The 23,309-nt window shown below is 43.8% G+C and overlaps 1 protein-coding gene across 4 annotated transcripts; it reads left to right on the top strand.

The window, feature by feature from the left end:
- Positions 1 to 1,901: 1,901 nt before the first annotated feature.
- Positions 1,902 to 19,968, top strand: MBD3 (methyl-CpG binding domain protein 3). 4 transcript variants are annotated; one of them, XM_054805370.1, is made up of 8 exons: positions 1,902 to 1,968; positions 6,879 to 6,935; positions 9,595 to 9,754; positions 11,511 to 11,648; positions 14,245 to 14,335; positions 14,838 to 15,015; positions 16,230 to 16,427; positions 18,062 to 19,968. In XM_054805370.1, the coding sequence occupies exons 1-7, from the start codon at positions 1,913 to 1,915 to the stop codon at positions 16,420 to 16,422; spliced, it is 873 nt and encodes a 290-aa protein (XP_054661345.1). In that variant the 5' UTR covers positions 1,902 to 1,912; the 3' UTR covers positions 16,423 to 16,427; positions 18,062 to 19,968. The 4 variants fall into 4 exon arrangements, with proteins under 4 accessions (XP_054661345.1, XP_054661347.1, XP_054661346.1 ...); XM_054805371.1 differs by lacking the exon at positions 1,902 to 1,968 and adding an exon at positions 2,226 to 2,500; XM_054805374.1 differs by lacking the exon at positions 1,902 to 1,968 and adding an exon at positions 2,508 to 2,656.
- Positions 19,969 to 23,309: the final 3,341 nt, after the last annotated feature.

Genomic DNA, 23,309 nt, shown 5'->3' with positions numbered 1-23,309 from the left:
GGTGGTTTGGAGCAGAGGGATGAGATATGGGCAGGAGTCTACTCCTCCTTTTGCTCCCAGCCATAGCTGCCAGCCATCGAGTGGGTTCCCTCGCAGAGCGCGGGGGTTAGGACTCTGCTGTCAGGTGCACAGCGCTGCAGTCTCACCCTCACCGAATTCTGCTCCCAGTTTCCCCATTTGCTGTGCTAAATGAGAGCAAACAGCATCACTCCGTGCCTCAGTTTCCCTTTACACACTTACTTCATTTTTAATCAAGAAGCTCTATTTTAGTACAAGGTTTTGGTTAAAATAGTCTAAGTTTGGCCAGGTTGTGAGTTTTTGGGGTTTTTGACAAAATAAAGGGGAAAGTGCATTTATAAAAAATAATGTGGGTTTGATCAATACTGGCAATTAAAACTTTTCTGATCTGTGTGTTCAAGATTGCAGGAAATAACTGCAATAGCAGAGCAAGATATTTCATAAGTGTGAGCCCAGGAAACAATGTTAAACACAAACCAACAAAAGCAAAACCAATCCCTAGAGAGATGGGATGCCTTCGGGGCAACAAAAGGCTCCATATTGATTAAATTAAAGACAAAATTCCCACTGTCATGTGTCTTAAATATAAAAATCTTCCTGTACAAAGCAAATGCAACCCAGCACCTACAGGCGCAGCCGGCTCTTTGAAGTTTCTCTTTCCCTGAGTCTGCACCCCATGTGCGGGGAACCAGGTTTCCTCTCGCCTGCAACACGTGTCTCACGTCCTTCCTCATGCTCCCTGCTGCTTTCCCCATAAGGGAGTTTGAAACAAATGAGCATGGCCTGTTGCAAAAAAAAAAAACCCTAATAATAATAAAACTACCAACAGCTTGTTGCACAGATGTGGGCTGGAGGAAGCACTGGAAGTTCAAATAGACTGAGGAAGTTCGGTGTCAGAACCGAGTGCTGGCTGGAGCTGCAGACGCAGCCGGGAGAGCGGCAAGCCCTGCGGATCACGGCAGGGTCTGGGTGCGCTTCCACGGACGCTGCTGCTTTAAAGTTCAATGGTGATCGCTTCAGGACTGCTGGGCCGTGCAGGTTTCTTAACAAAAACCTAGTATGTCATTTGTTCATTAAAGGAAAATTAATTACTCTGACGTGGTTTGGAAGGCAGGCTGCCTTGTGGCACTTAGCGGTTTTCAGTATGCGGGTACTGTAATGGCGAGGAACACCCAGCTGCCAAAATCCAGGTGCTCAGTTATACATTATCAGAGCCGGTGTTTCCAGGCAGATGTTAACCAGCAGTGGGAGGCAGACACCTCTCTCCCCCCCGGAGAGGTACTGCAGTAGGAGATTTGGCCATCTATAACAGGTTGTGGGTTACACTTTTTCCTGAAAAACTTTTAATTGGTTTGTCTTCACACCATCTCCTCCAGAGCAGATTTTCCTCCTTATTTGTTTGGGGGTTTTTTTGGTGTGGATCTCTTTTTGGACCTTGTCCTAGCAGAAGACGTATGGGTGCTACACAGGGCAGTGCTACCGAAGGTGCGAAACGAACCGAGAAAAACCACCTCAGAAGCCCCCCTGAGAGGGGCCGTGTTGCAGAACAGGCCAATTCTTCCAAGTAGGGTCTGGGGTGCGGCGGGAGGTAACACCAGGACACGGGCTGCCTCTGCCAGTGGCCTGCCCGTGGGGCGGTGTGCCTGCTAGCCCCGGGGTGGCGCGCCTGTGGGGCCGCGCTCGGGTGCGTGTGCCCAGCGTCCTGGCGGGTCCGTGTCCCAGGCGGGTGGGCAGGGACGGGGCAGGGCAGGGGGCGGGCAGGGACAGGGCAGGGGGTGCCGGCGGGCGGTGCTCGGGGCTGCGGCGCGGATCCGGGGCTGCAGGGGGCGCGAGCGGGCGGGGCGGGGGGCGCGGGGCCGAGCCGCCAGTCCGGTTGGGGCGGGCGCGGGGGAAGATGCCCAAAGCGGCGCTGCCGGGACACCGCGGGGGGCCGAGGCGCCCGGCGCTGGGGTAAGGTCGGGCCGGGGCGGAGGCTATCTTGGGGAGCGGGCCGGGGGGCTCCGCGTGGGAGCCGAGAGTAGGGCGGCGAGGCAGACTTCCCGCCGCGCGGGGCGGAGGGGCGGGACTATATGCCGGCGTGCGCGGGCGGAGGGATCCAGGCGCGGTGTGGAATGGGCGGGAGCGGAACCGCGGGGGCGGGCGGAGCGAAGCGGCCGCCTTCGGCGTGGAGAAGGCGGGAGGGCTGCAGCGCGGCGGAGCGCGGAGCGACGCCAGGGCCCGGCGGGCGCCCGCGGCGGCGGAGGCCGCGCTCGGGGAGGGCGGCGGGCGGGAGCGGGACGGGCCGCGTCCGCAGCGCCGCCTCCCGGGGGGGGGGGGAGCAGGAGCCAGCGTCGCCGCGGCGGCGGCGGGGGGTGTGGTGATCGGCCGGAGCGCGGAACAGCCGCCGGCGGGAGGAGAGCTCTGAGGCCGGGAAGAGCCGCCGGCGGCCGGAGCCAGGAGGGAGCGGCCGCGGGCCGGGCTGGGCCGCGATGGAGCGGAAGAGGTGGGAGCGCTCAGCCGGGCCGCGGAGCCTCTGCGTCGGGCCTGAGAGGGGCTCGGGCCGCGCTTCCTTGCGGCGGGATGCCGGGAGGAGACGCCCGCCCGGTGGGAGGCCGGGCCGGGACACCGGGGAAGGCGCTGGCCCCGTCTGTCGCTACAGGTGGATGTGCCGGGGGGCTGGCGGTACTGGGTGGCAGGAGCAGCTGTGCTAACGGGTACCGTAGGGGAGTGCTCTGGGGTCCCGGGGGCCTCTGCCACCGCCCCGCCTTGCCGTCAGCGACCTGCCGTGAGGTGATGAGCACCGTGGAACGGGGCGGTGGCCTTTGGGGAACCCCGTTCGTCTGTTCACAGTGGCTTATGCCTAGCAAATACTGTTAATTTTTGTTGGTGTCAAATAAATAAGGTGTTTGCAAAGTAGCAGGGGTACCGGTGAGAGTTGTTGCCTGCCGCCTTGGGGCTCTTTGCTGCTGCTTTTTCTGTGTATTAAGGAATTTGGGGTAGGGTGAAGAAAGAAGCATTTGTCTGCCTGCAGTGATGGCTGTTGCTGTAGACGAGAGTCCAGGGCTTAGGATGCGTTATCCTCTTGAGTATTGCTGTTGGGGGAAGCATATGGCTGGGGAGCTGCTTGCTCTGCCTGAAGGATTTCTATTAATATCAATATGTGTCTCATATGGCTGTAGGTGGGCCATATGGATCCTTCCTGCACTCATAAGAGGCAGCCTCAGCGCACCCACGAGCTGACGTGCGAAACTCAGGTCCGTCAGGAGCTGGAAGAGCATAGCAGAAGTTATCCAGGTGTCCTTATCTGGCCTTTCTTGTCAGCAAAATGTTTGTGATCAACTTTCTGCACGTGTTAGGTTTCTTTTTTTTTTTTTTTAAATCAGATTATAGCTGTGAGAAAAGCGTGCTGTGCGAGGTGGTGAGTGAGCCAGCAAATATCATCCTCGAGAGCTTAGAGCTGGAAGTGCCGGCTCCAGGGCTGCAGCTTGGAGTCTGCAGGGAGAAGACAAGACCGCCAGCAGCAGCTAGAGGAGGTGCAGCTGAAAGCTTAAAAGATCCCTGTTTCTCCAAGAACTTTATTTGTAAAGTTGTGGTCTCAGAGCTGAACTTAAAAAAGAGGGGGAGAGAGGATAAGTAGCATATTTTTATTCCCAAGTTTTAATGGATTTTCCCTTTATATCAGTTTGGACAGAGATCAAAGGTATGATAGGGCCCTGCTGCACTCATTTTTGGTTACTGTTGCGTTTTGCATTACCTCAGAGTGGAAAATAGAAGTGTGGCAATTTATTAATACCTGTGCTATTTCTGCCTGTTGTTTACCTGGATGATTTTTTTTTTTTTTTGGTCTGGCTACCCTGAATGTACAGATGCAGTAAGTGTTTGTGGAAAATTGCACGCACAGTTTGGAAACGAGCACTCTCCTCTGCAATCACCTGCCTTGGGAATTAATGCTGAGCCGAGTGGCAGTTACTCCTTTTTCGAAACCATTGTTTAGGGCTCCTGTGCTTTCTGTTTGGAGATTTCCTTTAGAAACCCTAAGCACTAGCAGCACGTGCCTTCTGCATGAAGGTTTCTGTCGAATATGAGTTCTGTTTTGGGCAACAAGATGAATGGATTGTGCCGAGTACGTTCAGCCTGTGAGATGTGAGTCTGTGCGAGCCGGTTGCTGGCTGGAAATTAAACTCCACTCGAGGTGTAAGTCCCTGGGCAGATTTTTAGAAAGAGTCTTACAACCTCATGCTTAGCAGCTGTTGATTGTGCAGCAATTTTTTAGCTGGAGTGGATTCTCTCATCTGCCTGTGGCGTAAAAGTAGGGAAGCTCAAGAGGGTGTTGAGCTTGTGGGCCAAATTCGGAGTGAGCAGGAATGATGCAGGATTTCAGGAAGGGAAGCGTATCAGGGATTTTATGAAAGTGATGGGTTGTCTTTGAGAGAGTTTTGGCTACAAAGGCTCTCCTCAAATTCAGTGTTCTCACCTAGGGGAAGGAGAATTTAGTGCTGCTTTGTGTGGCTTTTCTTCATAGTATTTTTCTGCTGAAGGTTTGATGACCAAGTGTCTGAGAAGTTTGGGATTGCTGCTCATCTCTGCTTCAAGGAGTTGGCAGCATCACTGTTCTGGAAAACTGAACAGAACTCTTGGGTGAAGCTTATTTTGTTATGAATTACCTGTGCAGCAGCTATGTAAAAAGTTGAAGAAAATGTTTTTAACACCCTCCCTCTCCCAAGTATATTTTGGTCTCTAGGGGGGGGGGGGGGGTGTCCCCCAAAAAAAGTGTGGAGGAGGATGCTAGAATGCTTTTACTGAGACCATACTTTGCTCTTCCTCAGTCGTTCTATTTTATGCACAGCTCCCCCAGGGATGCTTGAGATGAGCCTTCTAAAAACGGCTGGTTATGTTCGGGCTCATTCCTGTGTTACGGGACTGCCACTCTTCAGGTTCTTGTTTTGCGGTGGGGTGCTTCTGGAAATTTGAGAGGTTTTTTGTGCATTGTGTGTATCAAAGTTGGTTTGGGGAGGTTTTTTGTTGGGTGGTGGGGTTGGTTTTTTTTTTGGTTTGGAGTTTTGGATTTTTTTGTGGTCGGAGCCCAAGTTACTGAACAAAGACAACCCCGTTGCCCTGTGAGGCAGGGAGCATCCCTTACACAGTGGTGCGGGGCCTCCCTGTGCACGTAAATATCGTTTGGGACAGTTGTAGTGGCAAGGGACAGCTTTGATTCCCTGTGGGTGCTCTGTGCAGAGCTGAGGGCACCTGTTTGCAGAGGGATGGGGAGATGCTGCTGCGTGGATGTGTGAAGATGTGGGATAGGTTCCGGCAGCTGGAGGAGTTCACCGGTGGTTTTTATGTGCGCTGGTGAAAGCTGTGAGATGTCTGTGCTAGCCTGTCCCAGGATAACGGAGTTCTTGGGGTGTGGGACTACCGAGGCAGAACTTGGTGCAGATGCTGCGACCGGGGATAACATGGAGATGATGTGAGAGGGGGACTAATGGAGGCAGAGCATGAGGTGTCCCAGGGTGCGTGTCTCTCCTAGGAAGTGGTGTCAGGGGGCTCACAGCACCCAAAGGGCCCCCGGCCGCAGCCTTTGCCTGGAGCACAGCTGGGGAGAGAAGTGCGGCAGAGGGAGTCCGGGGTGGGCTGTGAGCCCCAGCTCTCCGTGCAGGAGGGAGCATGGTTGAAAGCGAGAAGGAAAAACATTTTGCATTATACCCGTCACCCCCACACACCAAGGAAATGAGGCTTTGGGCATATGCTATTTATTGATCATCCTTTTTACCTGGGTTATTCCCTTCTCCATTTCTTTAAAAGGCAGGTGATGCCTGCGTTTGTTCAGGGGTGTTGTGGGTTTTTTGTCTTTTGTCCCTTGCTTTCGAAGTTGTGCACATCCTGCGTAGGCTAAATGGGGAGAACGGAGGGGAGGAGACTTGTGTAATGAGGGAGGAGGAGGAGGGGAGAGGGCCTGGGCTTACAGTCGGTCTCTCCTTAAGAATATGCGGCAGGAAACAAAGGGTGAGCTCCGCATGAGAGCAGCGGGCACCTGGCAGGCCTGGCCCTTCAATAGGCTGCCAAAGCATTCAGCTTAATCCGTGCCCAAAAAGTCTGGGAATAACAGCTGAGGATGGTTTGGGTTTGGTCCTAGCACCCCTCTGTCCTCTTCAGGTTCATTTTGTTAGCGCCAAGGCAAGCTGTGCAAGCAGATAATGCGTTGGAGCTTTTGATGGACAAGCATGTAAAATCGTTTGCAACTTTGTGGTTGCCTTGCTTTTTGTAACGTGGTGAAGTGTGAAAGGCCTTAATTCAGGAACCAAGTCCGGCATGCTCACAGTATCAGCGCCTGCTCTATTATTTAGAAGGGGTTGGGTTTGGCAGCTTTGTACCAAGATGTCTGTCTTCTGGGTCTCTTCAAAAATCTTTGTATATCGAAAACAGGAGTGCGGAGCAAAGCTTTTGCTCTGGAGCGGAAGGAGATAAATTTCATATTTTGTGACATTTAAAGGGTGCACAAGCATTTTAACGACGTTCAGATTTCATAAATGTTGGTTTGCTGTTTCTGTGCCTTATGATGTGCAGCAAGTGATCACGCTGCTCAAGTTTTGTGGTTTTTTGGCTGTCTTCCCCCTCCTTTGACCCTCTCGGGTGTCTGTAGGTGCCCTCAGTGGCTGTATCCTACCAAGGATGCTCCTGCCAGAGGTACCCCAGGAGCTCCAGAGCACACCAGCCGCTTCCTTTCTGTCTGTGTTTACTGAGCAAGTTTACTGTCAGCTTTGAGTTGTAGCTTTGTTCCAGACTACAGCTTTGTAGTCTGCCGTTGTTCCAGAGAAGCATGCTATGGTATTGCCTTTTTAAAGACATAATCAGAATAAAAGTTTTTCTTCTGAACATTTCAGTGCTTTTCCTTTGGGCCAAGCTTCCCCAGGAAGAGACAGGACTCTGAGTCATTTCAGGTGGGTTTTTTTAGACATATGCAGACTTTAAGAAGCTTTTCAAATCCATTGCAAAATTACTAGAACACATACTAAAGAAAAAATCTGAAGGGCCATGTTAATTTAAAATACTGTCTCTGTTCTGGAAGTTATGCTGCGCTTTTAAGGGCACAATTCACTGTAATGTATTTGTTTTAAAATTACTAAGACACTAAACTGTAAATTGGAGCTGTGGATCTTGGAAGAGGAAGCAGTGTCATATTCTTCATACAGTAGGAGTTTCTCTTCTTGGCTTCACTGATGGCAGCAATGACTCTGGCCTAAAAGCTGCTGGAGTTGGCTATTCCTCGTCCTGGATTGAGGCATATAACTCCCTTTATATTTTGAAAAAGTGGTTTTGAATTTGAGTCTGGACTTAGTCTGTTCCTGTGTACTTATTCCTACGCTGTGTCATCTTCTGGCCTGAGTGTTTGTGCAGCTCCATAGTGAACTGGTCCAGCTGAGGAATAACCAGTGATAAAGTGTTTCCTCCCCTTTTCCCTACCCTCTAAAGATGCATTATTTTCCCCATCTGGTTAACTGTGCATTCGCATGAACGCTTTCGTGCTTGAGCAGATCCAGGGCAGGATAAGCAGCTCGGGAGCGATCGGGGCCAGGAGCTTCCTAAGCAGATGCTTTGTGGGGGATGACCACAGCTTTTCAGTCATAAGTCCTTTGAGGGACCTTTTTCAGATTTCGTGTTTAGTATAATTCTTATTAACCTTGTCTCTCAGTTTTTGGAGAGCTTTTAATACTTTGGTTCTTTCTGGGTTTTTTTTAATCTTTTTTTTTTTTTTTTCTTTGCATGCACAGTCTGACTTGGACTAATTGGTTTGCCACTGTCCCATGCTAGAAATTCTATACTTACGCTATTTTTTCTGACCTTTCCCCTAATAAAGGCTTTAGGGAGGCAGATAATGTGTTGAAAAGAGGCTTTTTCCTTTGAGCTTTTTTCCCTTTGAGAAGACCCTAGAAAGTTTTTTAGTATCTTACCAGTGTGAACACCACCACTGCGGTAGAGTGGGGTCTGTGCTGCTGAAATAGTTAGTAATACTTCTTACCTCTCATTCTGTGACAAGTTTATTATTTCAAGTTATTCTTGGCCTTCAGGTAGAAACCTTGCAACAAGTAGCCTGCATTTCTGGCTTCAGGAATAACAGAAGGTAACAGCTCTTAATCACAGAGCTCTAGCTGTCCTCAGAAAGCATTTGAACCTCATTGGCAGGTATACCTGTCTCCAGCAGATATAAGTTGCATTGATACCACTTCGCAGTAGAAGAAATAGAGACTTCTAATATGGAGGCACTGCTTCTAGTCATCTCAAATTCAATGCTTGGATATTGTGACGTTGCTTTGAATTGAATTGTTGAACTCACGGGTGACACCACCTGTTAGTGAGGTCTCACTGGGACGTCACCTTATACCTTCTAAATGAGATCCTTGGGACATTGAGAGCGGAGGGTATTTGTAGGCTAGGGAAGAGATCACCACGCTTCCATGCAATATGGCTGGAAAAAACAAAAATGTTCTAACACTGCTAACTGCTCTTTAAAATAAGAAAATGAGTAAATGCGGGGGGTGGTATTTTTGGTCTTAAAATGCCTTTCACCCAACTAACCTGTGTGTAATATGATGGATCTATGTGGAGTGAGCCACCAGATGGGTATTAAGATTGAATATGCAAGCTACAGAAAACCAGAAATGAGAGAATTTAAAGGAACAAAGAGGTGTTGTTATGATGCTGCATGAGAAGTGAAGAATACTTTGTGCTTACTGTCTGCGTAGTTCTAGACAGCAGTCATAACACATTGACTTATTTTTGCTTTATGCATAAAAAAATAAAAGCTTACCTAGCAGTGCTCTTTGTAGTGCAAAAGGTTATATTATTTAAAAACAAAACAACAACAATGAGGAATTGGAGTAATTTGCGCCTGCTTGCCAGGTTGTAGTCTTTCATCTGAAACCAGGTGTTTAAAAAGAATCTCCCTTCTGTTTTGCCATTAATGGAATGTTTTCCAAGGTTTTGACCTTTTATCTTTGCATCCTTAAGCTTTGTAATTCTTTGCTTTGCAGCTTCTCAGCAGTTAATTCCTGTTCTTTCTCCTTGCTACTGTGTCATCCTGAAGTGTTCAGAATGCTAACAAAGACTTGTAATCAAACCCAAATTGCTACTCAAGGCAGGGGAAGGAGGGGAATCCAAGGAAATGTTTGTGGTGCTAGTCAAACATAACACTCCTGGGAGAAGAAATTATGCTTGAAAATGGGCATTTATTATTTGAGACAACCGAGTGATAAATACAGTGATATCTGTGCTGATATCTCGCATGTCGGTTATTGCGTGAATTATGCCATGTTCACTTATACCTGGTCTGAATCTTCCTCTTTACATATAAAAACATTTTAACGTGGTCTGCACTTAATTTGTCTCTTCCACAGTAGTTGCGTGAAAGAGTTGATATGAAAATATCCATTTAGAGTTTGATGTGACCTTCATTCTTGGAAGTTCAGCACACATTGTTTTTCATGAAGGAAGTAAAACTTGCCTCTCCTGAGTTGCAGCGAGCACTGGTATTGAAGTCCAGAGGATTTTAATTTCCCTCCTTGTTTCTCTTCTGTGGTTTGTTGGGGTTTTTTTTTTCAGCCCAAGCGGTAAAAAGTTCCGAAGCAAGCCCCAGCTGGCACGCTACCTGGGGAGCTCGATGGACCTGAGCAGTTTTGACTTCCGCACGGGAAAAATGTTGATGAATAAAATGAACAAGAACAGACAGAGGATGCGCTATGACTGTTCCAACCAAGCCAAAGTAAGACTAAGATGCAGTGGCAGCTTTCCCCTTTCTGTCTGCTATTGTATTGGCCAGGCTCCCTCTCAGAACAATACCTGTGATGGCGTGAAAACTAAACGTTTTGTAATTAATGTATGAAACTGGAGTTGTATGACATCTCTGTTATGGGGTGTCAGAAAAATACTGCAATTCAGTGATTCTTCCAGCATACTGATACCATGGAAGAATATTGCAGTACTGCTAAATCTTCTGTATGGAGTGCGTGGAGAGAGGGCTGGCATCTTTCTCTCTTCCCCTCCTTCATGTGTGAGATCGCCTTCTCCACCACAATCTCCTCAGAGCCCCAAATCTCCAGCCGACTCCTGTGGCTGTGCAGCAGCTCTTCTCTGCTCTGGCATTTGGTTTAGGGGAAAATGGAAGAGTGGCATAGGGCAGCAGGGATGAGGAGGTAACGCAGTCTCCCACGAGCGACTCCCGGGAGCTGTCGCTAGGCCATGCTGGTGTATCAGCTTTGGAATTGATCTAAGGAGGAGATGCGTTTTGGGCAAAAAGGTGAAGAGACAAGAGGATGGCGAGACCTATTTGTAGAACAAAATAAGAGTCCTGTGTTTGGCACCTGCTAATTTTGATTGTTAAGGTTTAGTCGGTATTGCAGTGCCATTGGTATACAGCCTGTCTGGATAGATTGGCTCAAGTCATTCTTGAGTATCTTCACTGGATGCTAAAAGCTTTTTCAGAACCCAAAAGCTTATGTCTATGCACCTAAACATTAAATGTGGAAAATAGCATAATGCTTATTTTCTAAATATGACAGTGAGTCAAGAATCACCATCAAAGTGATTGGAACATTTACTTAGTGCTAGGTGCTGTAGAGATATTCCAAAAGAAACGTGTCTTGCTGCAGAGACCAGCAGCTAACACACATCTCATAGGCTAAAAATTCTGCCTGAACCTTTCAATAAATGTACGAATAGTTATCACCGGCTTAGAAATGGATTAGTACACAGATGATTCAGAATGATATTTGTCCTGAACGCATCTTTTCTACATCTCATGAATAAATAGGTTAAGCAGACGCGGTGTCTGCATCCTCAAGAACAAAGTATGTCCTACAGCCATTTCAAGACTTGCATGTTAGATCTCTGGAACAAGGAACAGTCTTCCTGTGTTTCCGCTAACATAAAATGCAGTCGTGTAGTGAAAACTTGATTGTTATGAGCTCCATTTAAAAACTGAGTTTTGTCAAGAACTGAAGGTAAAAAGAAGCAATCAAGGTTCCAGCTATATTGATTTGTTTATCTAGTGTCCACAACTGGATTTAAACAGAACGTTTAGAATGGTTTCTGGATTCACAAATCAGTCTCTAAATCCCACATCATAATCTTTCTAATTATTACAAACACTGTATGAAAATCTTCTGGTTTAGTGATCTACAGGTGGCTTGTCAAAGTGCAAGCTTTGTGTTCTGACTCCTGAATCCTTTCAAAATTGGGATAAAACCAATGTGTATAAACTAGAATGAGAGGAGGCTAGTATGTCAAGTAGAATGTGAAAGAGTGGAAAACTTACTTTAGTTTTGATACGTCTAAGGCGAGATTTGAGTGTAGTTATGCATTTTTAGCAGTCTAAGCTATGTAGCTTGAGATCAGACAAGTTTTCTAGTCCGTGAACTCTTCTTTTCCCTGCTGTACATCTTTATGGCTATAGTAGCATTTTAGCAAATTGAAAATATTTTTGTGCGTTTTTTTCCCCTCCTTTTGTTTGAAATTTTTAGGGTAAGCCTGATTTGAACACAGCACTGCCTGTCCGACAGACAGCCTCCATATTCAAACAACCTGTCACAAAGATCACAAACCATCCCAGCAATAAGGTGAAGAGTGATCCTCAGAAAGCTGTGGACCAGCCCCGGCAGGTAAGGCTTGCAGCTCAGTAGCTTCTTCTCCAGAACTGAGCAGCTCCTTGTTTTGCTGCTGGGAGGGTGACAAATTAAACCACTTAAATTTTGCGATGCTGAACAAATAGTCCGTGGCAATTTGAAGTCTCTGATATTTCAGAAACAAAAATTTACAGTGCTCCCAGCTTCTAAAATCGGAACACAACCCATTTCCAATACATAGTTAATTTGCTGTCTGTATAACTAGACTCCAACCTTTGTTTAGATTACAATTATGTTGTAGTTAAGCCTTCATTTCCTTAATGCTGAAATTAAGTATTATCTACAAATTTAGACAAATGTCATAACCGCTCTAGGGGACATTTGCATTGTAATTAGAATCACTGTCAAATGTTCCAATTGTATAAGAATTGTGTTTCAAGAAATCCTTCTTCCTGTACAGACCGCATACAACGTGGTGTTTGTGATGTAGTGCAAGGGACTGTACCCCCTGCACGGGCCTGTTTTTCAGATGCATGTATCATTAGTAGTTAACTCTACCCGTATGAATAAGGTCATAAATTCACTTGGAATGTCATTATTAATACAGAATGAAAGTGTTTTTCTTATCAATTTGTGTATTTGCAAACAAGAGAATACACCAAAATTAAAATGTTTTGGCTTAATTTCATGTAGTGAAAGGATGTGAAAAGTGTGCTTAGGACAAGTGTGGCTTTGAAGTTGGGCACTGGCAAAATAATCTATCTGTTCAAAGCAGCCTTTGGAAGGCATTCTAATTTCATTAATATTACCTAGAGTTGATAGCCGGTTGCCTCCAGAGCTCACACCAGGGATTCTGTGAATCTTTTCCTGTAGTGAGTCCATCTTTACACCTTTTGGCAAACTAGATGTTCAGCTTCATTAGTCTGTTTGGATGCAGTCATCGGTATCAATTATCAGTATATTTTAAACTCTTGGAGGTCTGGCGGAATTGAAATATATCATCCCAAGAGGGAAAGTGTTTTCAATAAAATTTAAAAATACCTTATAAAGTACCCACCTCTCACACTGAAAATCTTTTCTGCAAACTTAAAAACTACCTTTCTGAAGTGAGAGAGGTTCTATTTGAAATGGAATCGGATGGTTTGGTTGGTTGGTTGGGGCTTTTTGTTGGTTTTGTTTGGTTTTTTAAACAGGTTGGTGGGCTTTTAGCATGGTTTCCTAAGGAAGCAGGGCATGTGTGTTCATAGTGTTGTTGCTATTACTATAAACCCCTTAACTAGTTTAGACAAGAGAGGACGCTAAAGATAGGACGCTGATATGCAAAACACTGAGCTGGATAGAGATTTGCATCCTGTTGTGGAAGAGATTGATGGATGTGTGAGTGCAGTCTGTTAGACAGCAGAGATCAGCCCCGCTACACAAGGGTGCGGTGATCAGACCTACATTACCACTTGTTGTAATGCAGCTTCCTAGACTCTGCTTGTGCTTCCCTTATGTAATCCTTTTCCCTTTCTATGACAACATTGGAGTCTGTTTTCTGAAAAGGTTTTTAGGTATATATGTGTATATATAAAAATATATATATGCTGTATATATAAAAATATACACATATTGGTTTATATATTTCATTTTCTATTATGTAGCACAGGATAGGGCAGACTTGTTCTTTCTCTGCATTATACATCTAAGAGTCTGTTAAATTAAAACTTTAAAATATTTTACTGGACTGTTGTATGTTTTAACTTCTGGTCAGCAGCCTTCAGATGTTTCTTCAAAATGTGAAAGCAGTGCAAGTCCCATTATGCACTGACCTAAAATTCACCAATGGGAAAGTCATAGGCTGGAGAATATCCAGCCTGTGTGTTTTGGCTGTGACTGTCTTTGTTCCCCTTGTTGGGAGCTGGCAATTGGAAAAGTAACGTGAGTTCAGTTGCACTCAGATTTCGACAGGCATAAAAAGGGGACATGTGTGGACTGTTTGGGGTAAATTCTTAGTTTATCAAAATCTAGATAAAATTGCTTTCTTGCAAGACAAATGGTACTCCAGGGAATCAATGAATACTGAGAGTTGAAGGTGTATCTGGATATAGTATCTGACTTTCCACCAAACCATGGATTCATGTGTTCTCAAGCTTGAGGAGGACCGATGATTCAAAATACAGTAAAGGACTAGACATAGTTGTTCTCGTGAGAAACTGCTGGAGAGGAATAATATAATGCTTTACCTTGGAAAGAGCTTGGATACAATTCTTTCATCCTTAACTTCTGTGGTATATGTGAGACAGCAAGAGAGGAATAGGAGTGTAAAAAAGTCTGTCCCACACTATGTGTGCTTAGATGAAAGCCAGCAAGCTTTGCCTTGCTGTTCTGCTTCAGAAGCAGTGAAAGTACCAGTCTCTGGAAGAAAAGAAAGCCTTTTTCAAGGCAGCAGATCAGGACAGAGTTGTTGTGGGACTGACTGGCAATGAGGAGTGCTCCCTGCTATCAGACAGGCAGACCCCTTCTATAGTAAATCCAATATAAAGTTGTTTGCAGCAGTGTTCTTCCCTCTTTTGATAGTAAGCAGGTGCTTTGTGTAGTTGTCAAGTCCATTTCTCTGTTTTGTGCCAATAAACACTTTCTTTGATGTCAGCTCTTCTGGGAGAAGAAATTAAGTGGACTGAATGCTTTTGACATTGCAGAGGAGCTGGTGAAAACAATGGACCTTCCAAAAGGTTTACAAGGTAATTGGAGTCTGCCCTTAACTCCAGGGGTGGCATTTTGATACCAGTCAGTGGTGATCTGAAGGTTTTGTGTTTGACCTCCTTGTTCTCTAGTGCTCCTCAGTGCTGTGGACCATTCCTGCTTCAGCAGGAACTGTTGGTACTCTGACTTGGGAGGTTCGGTGCCCTTCATCTGCATGGGATACTGAAGCAAAGCTGCTTGACTCTTTTTTTTTTTTTTTTTTCTGTTGTTGTTCATTTTCCAGAAGCAGAATGGAAACAGCTTCCATTCCCAATTTGGCGGTTTTTTGTGTAACAGAATGAGGAATTGATCTAGGTTTAAATAATCTTGGAGAAAGTTGTACAGGTGCTGTTAGAAGTGTTGAGGACTGAGATTTATGTTGCATTAGATTTCTAAATGACAGTATGTGCTTTGCCATTAAAATTTAAATAATACCTGCTGTCCTGATTTGCTGTTCTTTGTATTGTACAATGTTGATTATTGCTTTCCTCCCACTTGCAGGGGTTGGACCTGGTTGCACTGATGAAACCCTTCTCTCTGCTATAGCTAGTGCTCTGCACACTAGCACTATGCCCATCACCGGACAGCTGTCTGCGGCCGTAGAGAAGAATCCTGGAGTTTGGCTAAACACCTCACAGCCACTTTGCAAAGCATTTATGGTGACAGATGAAGATATTAGGTATTAACTAGAAATATCACTTACTGTCTTGGAACAAGGTTTCTTGTGGTAAAACAGTACCCCCTTTTGTTTTTTTAATGGTAAGTTTAAATGTCTGATGGAGCACTATGGCTTGCTGAATTAATTTGAATGCTTCTGTATCAGTAGAGTAGAAAAAAAAGTTACACGAAGCTGCTCTCGTGCAGGCATGTCCTTAAAGGCCATTACGTTTTTATTTTGACCGTGCTCAGTTAACACTCTGAGGTTTCAGGTTCGTATCTGTTTTTCATGTCAGAGTACATTTCCTTTTATTGAAAACAGTGTCTGAATTTGAGTAACCTTGATTAAGGCACCCCTAAGAAAAGAAGAGACTGGAGAAGTCCTGAGTGATGTGGTTGGATTCTCTTCGCCTTACTCTGTGCCAGTGCAGGACCAAATAAAAGCACTAACTGCTGTGGTGGCAGCGAACAAGGATGCAATTTATTTAGGTATAGCTTGCTTTCAGTAATGAATTATATTGCTAAATCAAGTCTGGTCAAATTCAGCTTTAAGCACTTGACAGAGAACTGAATATACTAAAGACACTAACCTGAAAGCACATTACTTTGCATTCATTAACAGCGTTTAAAGGTAGTAATTGTTTTGACTGTTTGATAAATCTTTTTGAATTACAGGATGACTTTTTTTGTGCTTGATTTATACATGAATGACAAGGAAAAATTGTCTGTTTATAACTGCATGATTTCCTGTGGCTGAGATGAAATAGGAGTCCCATGAGCCACAGATTGTTGATCAATTCTTTGTTTTACTACGATTTTGACAGAAAGGGAGCTGTAAAATTTAAGGTTGTGACTCAAAAGGAGAATGAGCAAAGAGATTGAAATGGTCAGAAATATAATTTTCTCCAGTCTCATTTTAGGAAATCTGAGCAGGGTTGGCTGACTAGGAATTAAAAAGGAAAAAAAATCACCTGTTAAATTAGGCAAATTTCAGCGAGAATTAAAAATGGTACAATCAATGGTAAGGACTTGTAATAGAAAATATTAGACAACTTTTTGAAGTGTTTCTTTCAGCTTCACTTATAATACCAGGTAATTTTTTACAATGCAGTTCTTAAAGGGGTCTTTCAAAGCCATGTTTGTCTGCCCAGCCTTGTGTATGAGGGATTTAAGATTCCTTTTCCTTGAAAGAGGCGGCTTTGAGGATTGATGTCAGTGTTCATTGATTTGGGGCAGGAAGCAAGAGGAACTGGTGCAGCAGGTGAGGAAGAGGCTGGAGGAAGCCCTGATGGCTGACATGCTTGCCCATGTGGAGGAAATAGCGAGAGATGGGGAAGCTCCTTCAGAGAAAGAAGGGGGCGAGGAAGAAGGAGAAGAGGAAGAGGAGGAGGAGGAGCAGGACCATGACCAGGAGATGGAGAACGTATAGTCCAGGTAATGTGACAGCAGCCTTTCTCACCTAAAAACTGTACTTCGTCAAAGGCAAAAATGTTTTCAGAAGGAATCTTAGTATATACTGACAAATCTTTGCTTTTTGACATGCACTTTTAAAGGTGTAGTAGCCACGCTTTCAGGGAAAAAATCAAGTTATTTTGATGTGTGTGACTTCTGGCGAGTGCTTGCGTTGTCATGGAGTGTTCTGGGCTTTATGTCTGTGTCAGATGGGCTAAAGGTGTAACCAGAGCCTGTAGGTAAGTGCTTGAAAGATTCTATCTTGAAAGTGGATCAGTTCTTAGAAAATTATTTGGTTTGTGATGTCAGTTTTTCCCCCTACTTATTTATTTATTACTTCCTGTGATAGGCAAGAGGACACTGGGCAGAAAGGACGGTCCGTCTTACAGACTCAGTTGCTCCCCCGTCTGCCTTTTTCTCTCACTTCTGCATTTTTAGTACACATTTTCTTGCAGGGTATATTAGAGGGCACATTTGTGGAATTTTTTAAATAATATTTGTGAAAGGTTAAAAAAAGACAACCTGACCATCGAAAGAGGGAAGCTGCTAAAAAACTTTATACGTGGTGGGAATTTATAAACTGAAAGTAACAGAAGAACATTTATATTCAAAATCTGGAAACATCTGAAGAGTTTAAGCTAATGTAACAGTAGTAACTACAGGATTCACAGAAATGTGCTTTTACATTGTGTATCCCTTAAAAGTATCACAAAGGACTTGCTTCTTGTTTTCAAGTACATGTCTGACTTGTGCAGTGGAACTTTCTAAAGGTGGAACTAGAATTTTTTTTATTGTCCCGTAAACCAAAATAGCTCTGAATAATGAATCATTACTGTATAGCGATGCAGAAAAAAACAGATATCTAAAGCCAGGTCAAGATGCACCAAAAGGAGCTCCCTTAAATGTTGTGTATTGCACTAGGTAGGGACAGTGCACTGTGCTACAAAGCAGAGTTTTTCCTTGCTCTGTTCTTTTGATGTAACCCTAGCCAGGAGCACTGTGTGTATCGTGAGTGCAGCTCATGGGATGAGATGAAAATGGAACTTGCTGATTTCAATTTTTGATCGTTTTAAGTGTTAGCCTAAGAAAAACAATTAGTGTTCCTGTCACTGAAATAGGATAGGCAGTACCCTGGGTGCTTCACTCCAGAGCCTGTGAGACAAGAAGCAAGAATGTGGAGGGGAAAAAAAAAAGAATTTTTAGGATGAATAGCAGAAGAAAAGAAAAGGTCCTTTGGAGGGAATGGCAGCTGTGTTTCAGGTAAAAGGAAGGATGACTTATGTTAAGCAATCCTTCAAGCTGGAAGGTTGATTATAACATGAAATCTGGTTGCCTTTGGGAGATGCCATCTTAGGTATCTGGGCTCTCTCTATTTTCCTGTTTTACCACACCACTAAGAGTAGCTTTATTTGGATAGTGAATATCTTGCATTCCTTTCTACTGCAGAAGTCTGGCAACAGCAAAGAACCAGAACAAACTGTCTGCTGAAGGTGAAAACCAGGAGATAATGAAATGGATGCTTTATTCTTTTAAGGGATCACTTGCTATAAAGATATAAAAAGTTCTTACTGACTTACAGAATCTCTCTTTTTTTTTTTTTTTTTTTTTTCTCCTAGGGAGTTCCATCTAAGAATTCCCCGTATAAACCCTATCAGCAGGGTCAGCACAACTATTTACAAAGCCAAGAGTGTCTGCCGAGTAAATTGCACCAACAATCCAACTGTACCTGTGAGCATTTTGATGTACGCTTCAGGAAACGTTGAGGAGCTGATGGCTCATTAATTGCTGGGTAGTTTTGAAGATGGAACTTGACTAAACTCTACTGCCCCTCCGTTTTCTAAAGGGGTAGGGTAATCGGGAATGCAAAAGTGGGAGGGAATAAAGGAACATAAAATGGTGGGAGGGAAAACACTAGGAACCAAATTTCCTGTCCTTTTTTTTTTTGTTGTTGCTGTTGTGGGTCAGTGATAGGTGACACATTTTTAAGCCTTTTTTATCAAAATACCTTTAACAATGACCCATAGAAACAATCTTCTCTCTAACACAAGTGAGAGATGCTGTTTCACTCCTTGGCTACTCTGCTGTAGGCTATCTGTTTGTACCAGACTGTAGGGAGGTCATTTTATGTTGTGGATTGTCATTCCATGTGTCAATTTGGGTCACTGAATTTCCTTTTCCTCGCAAGACCACATTGGTCTTGGAAGTGTAGTCTCAGAGATAAACTGCCAGTGCCTCTTCCACCTGAGGTTTTGATAAGTAGGGGAAGCTACACTTGAGGAATTGGTCTTACATCAATGGCAATCGGTTTTTAGCTAGTTCCAGCACCACACCGAATGTGCTGCCGTGCACGGCAGCGATACGGAGTCGTGTGTATGTCCAAGCGTAGCCGAATAGACTTTCGAAGATAAATATACCCGCTCTGTGGTATATTTTGTTTTGGTTTAAGTCCAGTCAGAAGGGCCTTCTCAACTCGGAATGGAAGGATGACTCATTTCTGACTGACAATGAGGAAAACTTCCTCCTTTCTCTTCTGGTGCCAAGAACCCCGACCTCTGTCTCTGTGTGTGAGGAGGGAAGGGGATCCATTCCAATAGGTGTGTCTACACATCTGCTTTTGTGTGCAGTAATGTTCTGACCTCTTTTAAAACAAGAAAGGAAAAAGGTTGATTTTTCTATAATTGATATCTAAAAAAGGAATTTAAAGCTTTTTATTAAGTATTAAATCTTTCTTATTTGCATGTGCAGTGAAGTGACCAGCATTTTGTGTCCAAAAATGAAATGATGTGAAACCTGCCTTAATGTGTTTATAAGTATTTGGCTTCACCATTGGTACCTTGATTGATTCCTCAGTCTCTTCTAGTACATCTGTGAGCATATTGGGGTAACTTGTGGCTAAAAATGGATTTATCTGGGGAGGGAGGATATGGAGAGGGGAGGAAGACGAGAGTTTACAGCTTGCAGAATGTGTTGACTAAGATGCAAAAGCTGTCTTAGTCTTCGGGTATCCATTGCATAATTCATGCGTGGACATCTCAGCTGAGAGTATGGTATGAAGTGGTGGATTAAATACTGTGCCACTAACCAATTGTACAAGTTATTGGTATCCCAAAACTTGGGGAAGAAAGTAGCTCCCAGAGCCTTTATCATGTAGGAATGATTAGCAGTGACAGCAAGGGACCAGGGGAATTACCTGGAAAGTAATAGCCTTTGGGAGTAGTTCAGTTTAGTGATCTGAATAGGTTTAAGCTCCTTGAAAATATCCCATGCCAAAGTGATTGATACTATATTAACTCTTTTCTTAAAGATTTGAAAATACAAAATTCTTTGATATTGCTCATTTGGAGTACTGCAAGAAGACTGAATTGTACTTTGCTGCTGCTCTGCCAGGTATTTCTTTGTGGAACCTTACCTGGTACTGCAGCCAGTGAAAATTATTTTCCTTTTTGAACAGTCTGTTATGGTTATTATTCTGTAAATCTGTCCTCTTGTAATTCATTGTGTTGAATTAAATGTTTCTCACAAAGCAGAGATTCTTCTAGTCTGTGTCAAGCCCCTACCTAGAGTTTTTGTGCTATGCCCCTTCCAGTTATTTCAGCGGAGATGCTCTTTCATTTTTGCTGTGGGCAAGTTGCTGATCTGGTCCTTTGAATTTCAACTCTAGCAGTTCATAACGCATACTAGAGGTGTTCTTTTGACCATGGCAATCTTGTTCTGACACCATTTCTTTTTTAAAACCTGTTTAATATTTAGTGATGTCTGTCTTTACTTTTATTTGAATCTATGTAAGCATATGTAGCACCAGAACTTAGATGATTGAGATGTTGATACTAATATTTTGATGCATTGAATATCAAGTTTAAATTGCTGCCAACTTGTGTGCCAACTCTTTTGTTTTCACCACTCTACTTTCCCTGTTCAGCTCTCTTTCCTTCAGTCCTTTAAAAAGTTTATTCATATTTTAATTCACATGGAGGAGTTGATTGTTCAAAGTACCGAAAAGGGTCCCGGGACTCCTGTCACATCCAAAGAAACTTAAATAACTTTATCTGCTTATCAAGACAGGTAAGTAAATAAAATATTCATTTTAAATGAGCCTGATGTCTTTCTCATGTTGTTGCAATAACAACTGGATTAGTTTGTCTTATCACAGCCTACTGCCATGGACATGACTGATGGGCACGTAGTGGTCTGCCATCGCTGAATATATCCCCAAGATGGAGAAAGCAGTTGTTACTTGAGGTATATCTTGTTAAGCAGATGATTAGTAAAGAACACGCTGAAAGTAGTTGAGAGAAATTTGGGCAAAAATGTACCTTTTATTAATATACAGCAATTGTTACATGAGAGCATATTAACAGTGGCATTGTCTGTCGTTCCGTCTGAGGTCAAGTTCATCTGCTTGGAGAAGTACTAGTGAGGGGATGTTTTTGAGACAAGTAATTCTTTCCATCAATGGTAATGGCACCTTCCTGTTGCCCTCAAATGTTATAAATGTGTGTAATATGGAGCTGCAATGTGAAATAGCCTTAGGTTTGTCCTGCATGCTGCTTGCACTGGTAAGCTATTTTGATTTTTTTTTTTTCCTACTAAAACAATAGTACCAAGCTCTGTGGATGGATAGTTACGTTGCTATAGTTTAATCCTCTTTGGAGATAATATATAAGCATATTCTAATGGCCCTTATGCTGCTTCGCTAAGGGGTAGGATCTTGTCCCGTACAGTGAAGGTTCTGCATCTTTTCCTGTAGACAGTGTAATTTTGGATACATACCACCTGAGTTCACAAAAGCTACATTTCTTATGCTGTGTCATGCTCAGTCAGGTTTTTCTTGTTTTAACAAACAGCAGCTTGCCTAATTCTAGAGGGCACTGGTTGGAGGAGATGGGGGATGGACTGGTTTGGTTGATGTTGGTAGATAGGATGAAAACCTTCAAAATGCCATTTTACTTTGCAAAGGTAACTTTGTAAAAGGAGACTCCTCATTATTTAAAACTTCTGATTTTTATCTTGTGCAAATGGTGTTGGAGCTGTTCCACTAAGATGGCTCAACTTTTTTTTTCTCCGTTTTTGTTTTGCAAAACTAACAAAGTTAAACGGAATGTCATTATCTCCCTCTTTGTATTACCACTGCTATTTTTCTTTTTACTGAATTCTAGTTGGATGAAATTTTGTGCAATCAATAAAAATAACCCATTTGCATGGATATTGGTACAGTCTGGATTGGGCTTGCAGAGCTTTTTTAGGTAGTTCTGCCCAGGAAAAATTAGCTTGATTCACATCTGAAATTGAACTTGCTGAACTGGCTGTTGAGCAAGGAAAGGGAGGAGTTTTCTTGCTTGTAAACTGAGCACATCAGGAAGGAAAAACAGTCATGAATGACATGGCTGGACACTGGGAATGTAGGCAAGTTAAACCCCGCATACGGAAGCTTTGGTGTCGTGACTGCAAGTTGTTTTCTAGTGATAATACTACATAAAAAATCTTTAGGAACTCGTGGATAAATGTACACTCTGCTACTTCCCATGTGAAAGAAAGCCAGCTGAAGTTAACTTTCCAAATCAGAAACCTGTTTTCATCAGTAAAACACATCTTAGTTACTTTGGGAACTGAAAGTATGCGCTGTGTGCAAGGCAGACTCTGCTGAATGAAAGCTTTTCCTCAATGCTAGTTTATCGGCTACTGATAGAGGTAATAAAAAAGTTGAAGGTGAGTATGAGTGAAAGTTTAAAAAAAAAAAAAAATTACATATATTTTGCAGCCGTCTTGCTGAAAACTAATTTTGTACAAGCTGGCTGTGGTAATTTGAGGAAGAGAGGGTAGGGGCGGCAGGCTATCCTGTTAGTTAGAAGTTTCGTTGTGTCAAATTAGTGTTTGTGCCAGGCCTGTGAAAGGCACCCAGCTGCACAGCTCAAGGCTGCATCCATGTATTTTAAAGGACTTTAAATTCACTGATGCTCCTGTACCTTCTGCAGAGCTGTGGGGTCATTCTGGCTCTGTAGTATGTGCTGTGTGGCCATAGAGTAGCAGTCTCCTTGGTTTAAGACTTTATCCTTCAAAACAGACAAGCTGTTCATCTGAAGCTTTTTCCCAGGCCTATTTCTGTGGTTGAATATTACTTGTAGTCTTCTATCCTTACATTTCCTGACCTAATACTTACTCATCCCTATCTAACTTTGTCTTGGCTCCTGCTTATCAACTTCTAATTGTTCTTTTAAGATCATTATGAAATATATTCTTGCCTTTCTTCCCTCCTGTTTGGCATTGAATGTTACGTCTGTGGCAACCGTAACACTTCTGCATGTGGGCAGGTATTTTAGCAACTTACCCCGATGAAAGAGAATGGCGGTGCCCAACGCAACGGCTCCTTCTGGGCTCCCCAGCAGCACTTAAGCGTTCAGAGCAGCCGTTGCAAATGGCAAGAGGCCCTGCGACCTCAAATGCAAAGTCTTTGCACTTTAAAGAAGTGTGGCCGTGTTGTCTGCACCTGGATTCCTCGCTACCTTCTATTAGGATCTGTTCCTGGGGTCTAATAACCTACCTACACACTCAGCTCTTCCTTTCGACTCTATACCTGGTTGCTTGTTTTGTTTTTTTTCTTTCCCACTCCTACTCTTTACTACTTTGCAAGAGGTAGATACAGTAGAACACCTGAAAGGATAACTAATCTTTCAGTGCTTCTGGGTCATGTTCTTTTTGTCTTGCTTTAAAGAGAGCCCCATTCCATCTAGACTGCTTCTCCCGGTCCTCGAAAAGAAGGTAGGATACCATGTTTAAAGGGAGAGGGGATGGGAGAATGTTTAATGAAGAAAAAGTAAGTTTTTTCAGGATTAACTCTCCAGTCAGACAATCCTGTTTACTTGGAAT

This window comes from Grus americana, chromosome 28 (genome assembly GCF_028858705.1).
Source record: "Grus americana isolate bGruAme1 chromosome 28, bGruAme1.mat, whole genome shotgun sequence".
Classification (NCBI taxonomy): Eukaryota; Metazoa; Chordata; class Aves; order Gruiformes; family Gruidae; genus Grus; species Grus americana.
The sequence above is the reverse complement of the archived record's forward strand: the minus strand, read 5'-3'. Positions and strand labels throughout refer to the sequence as shown.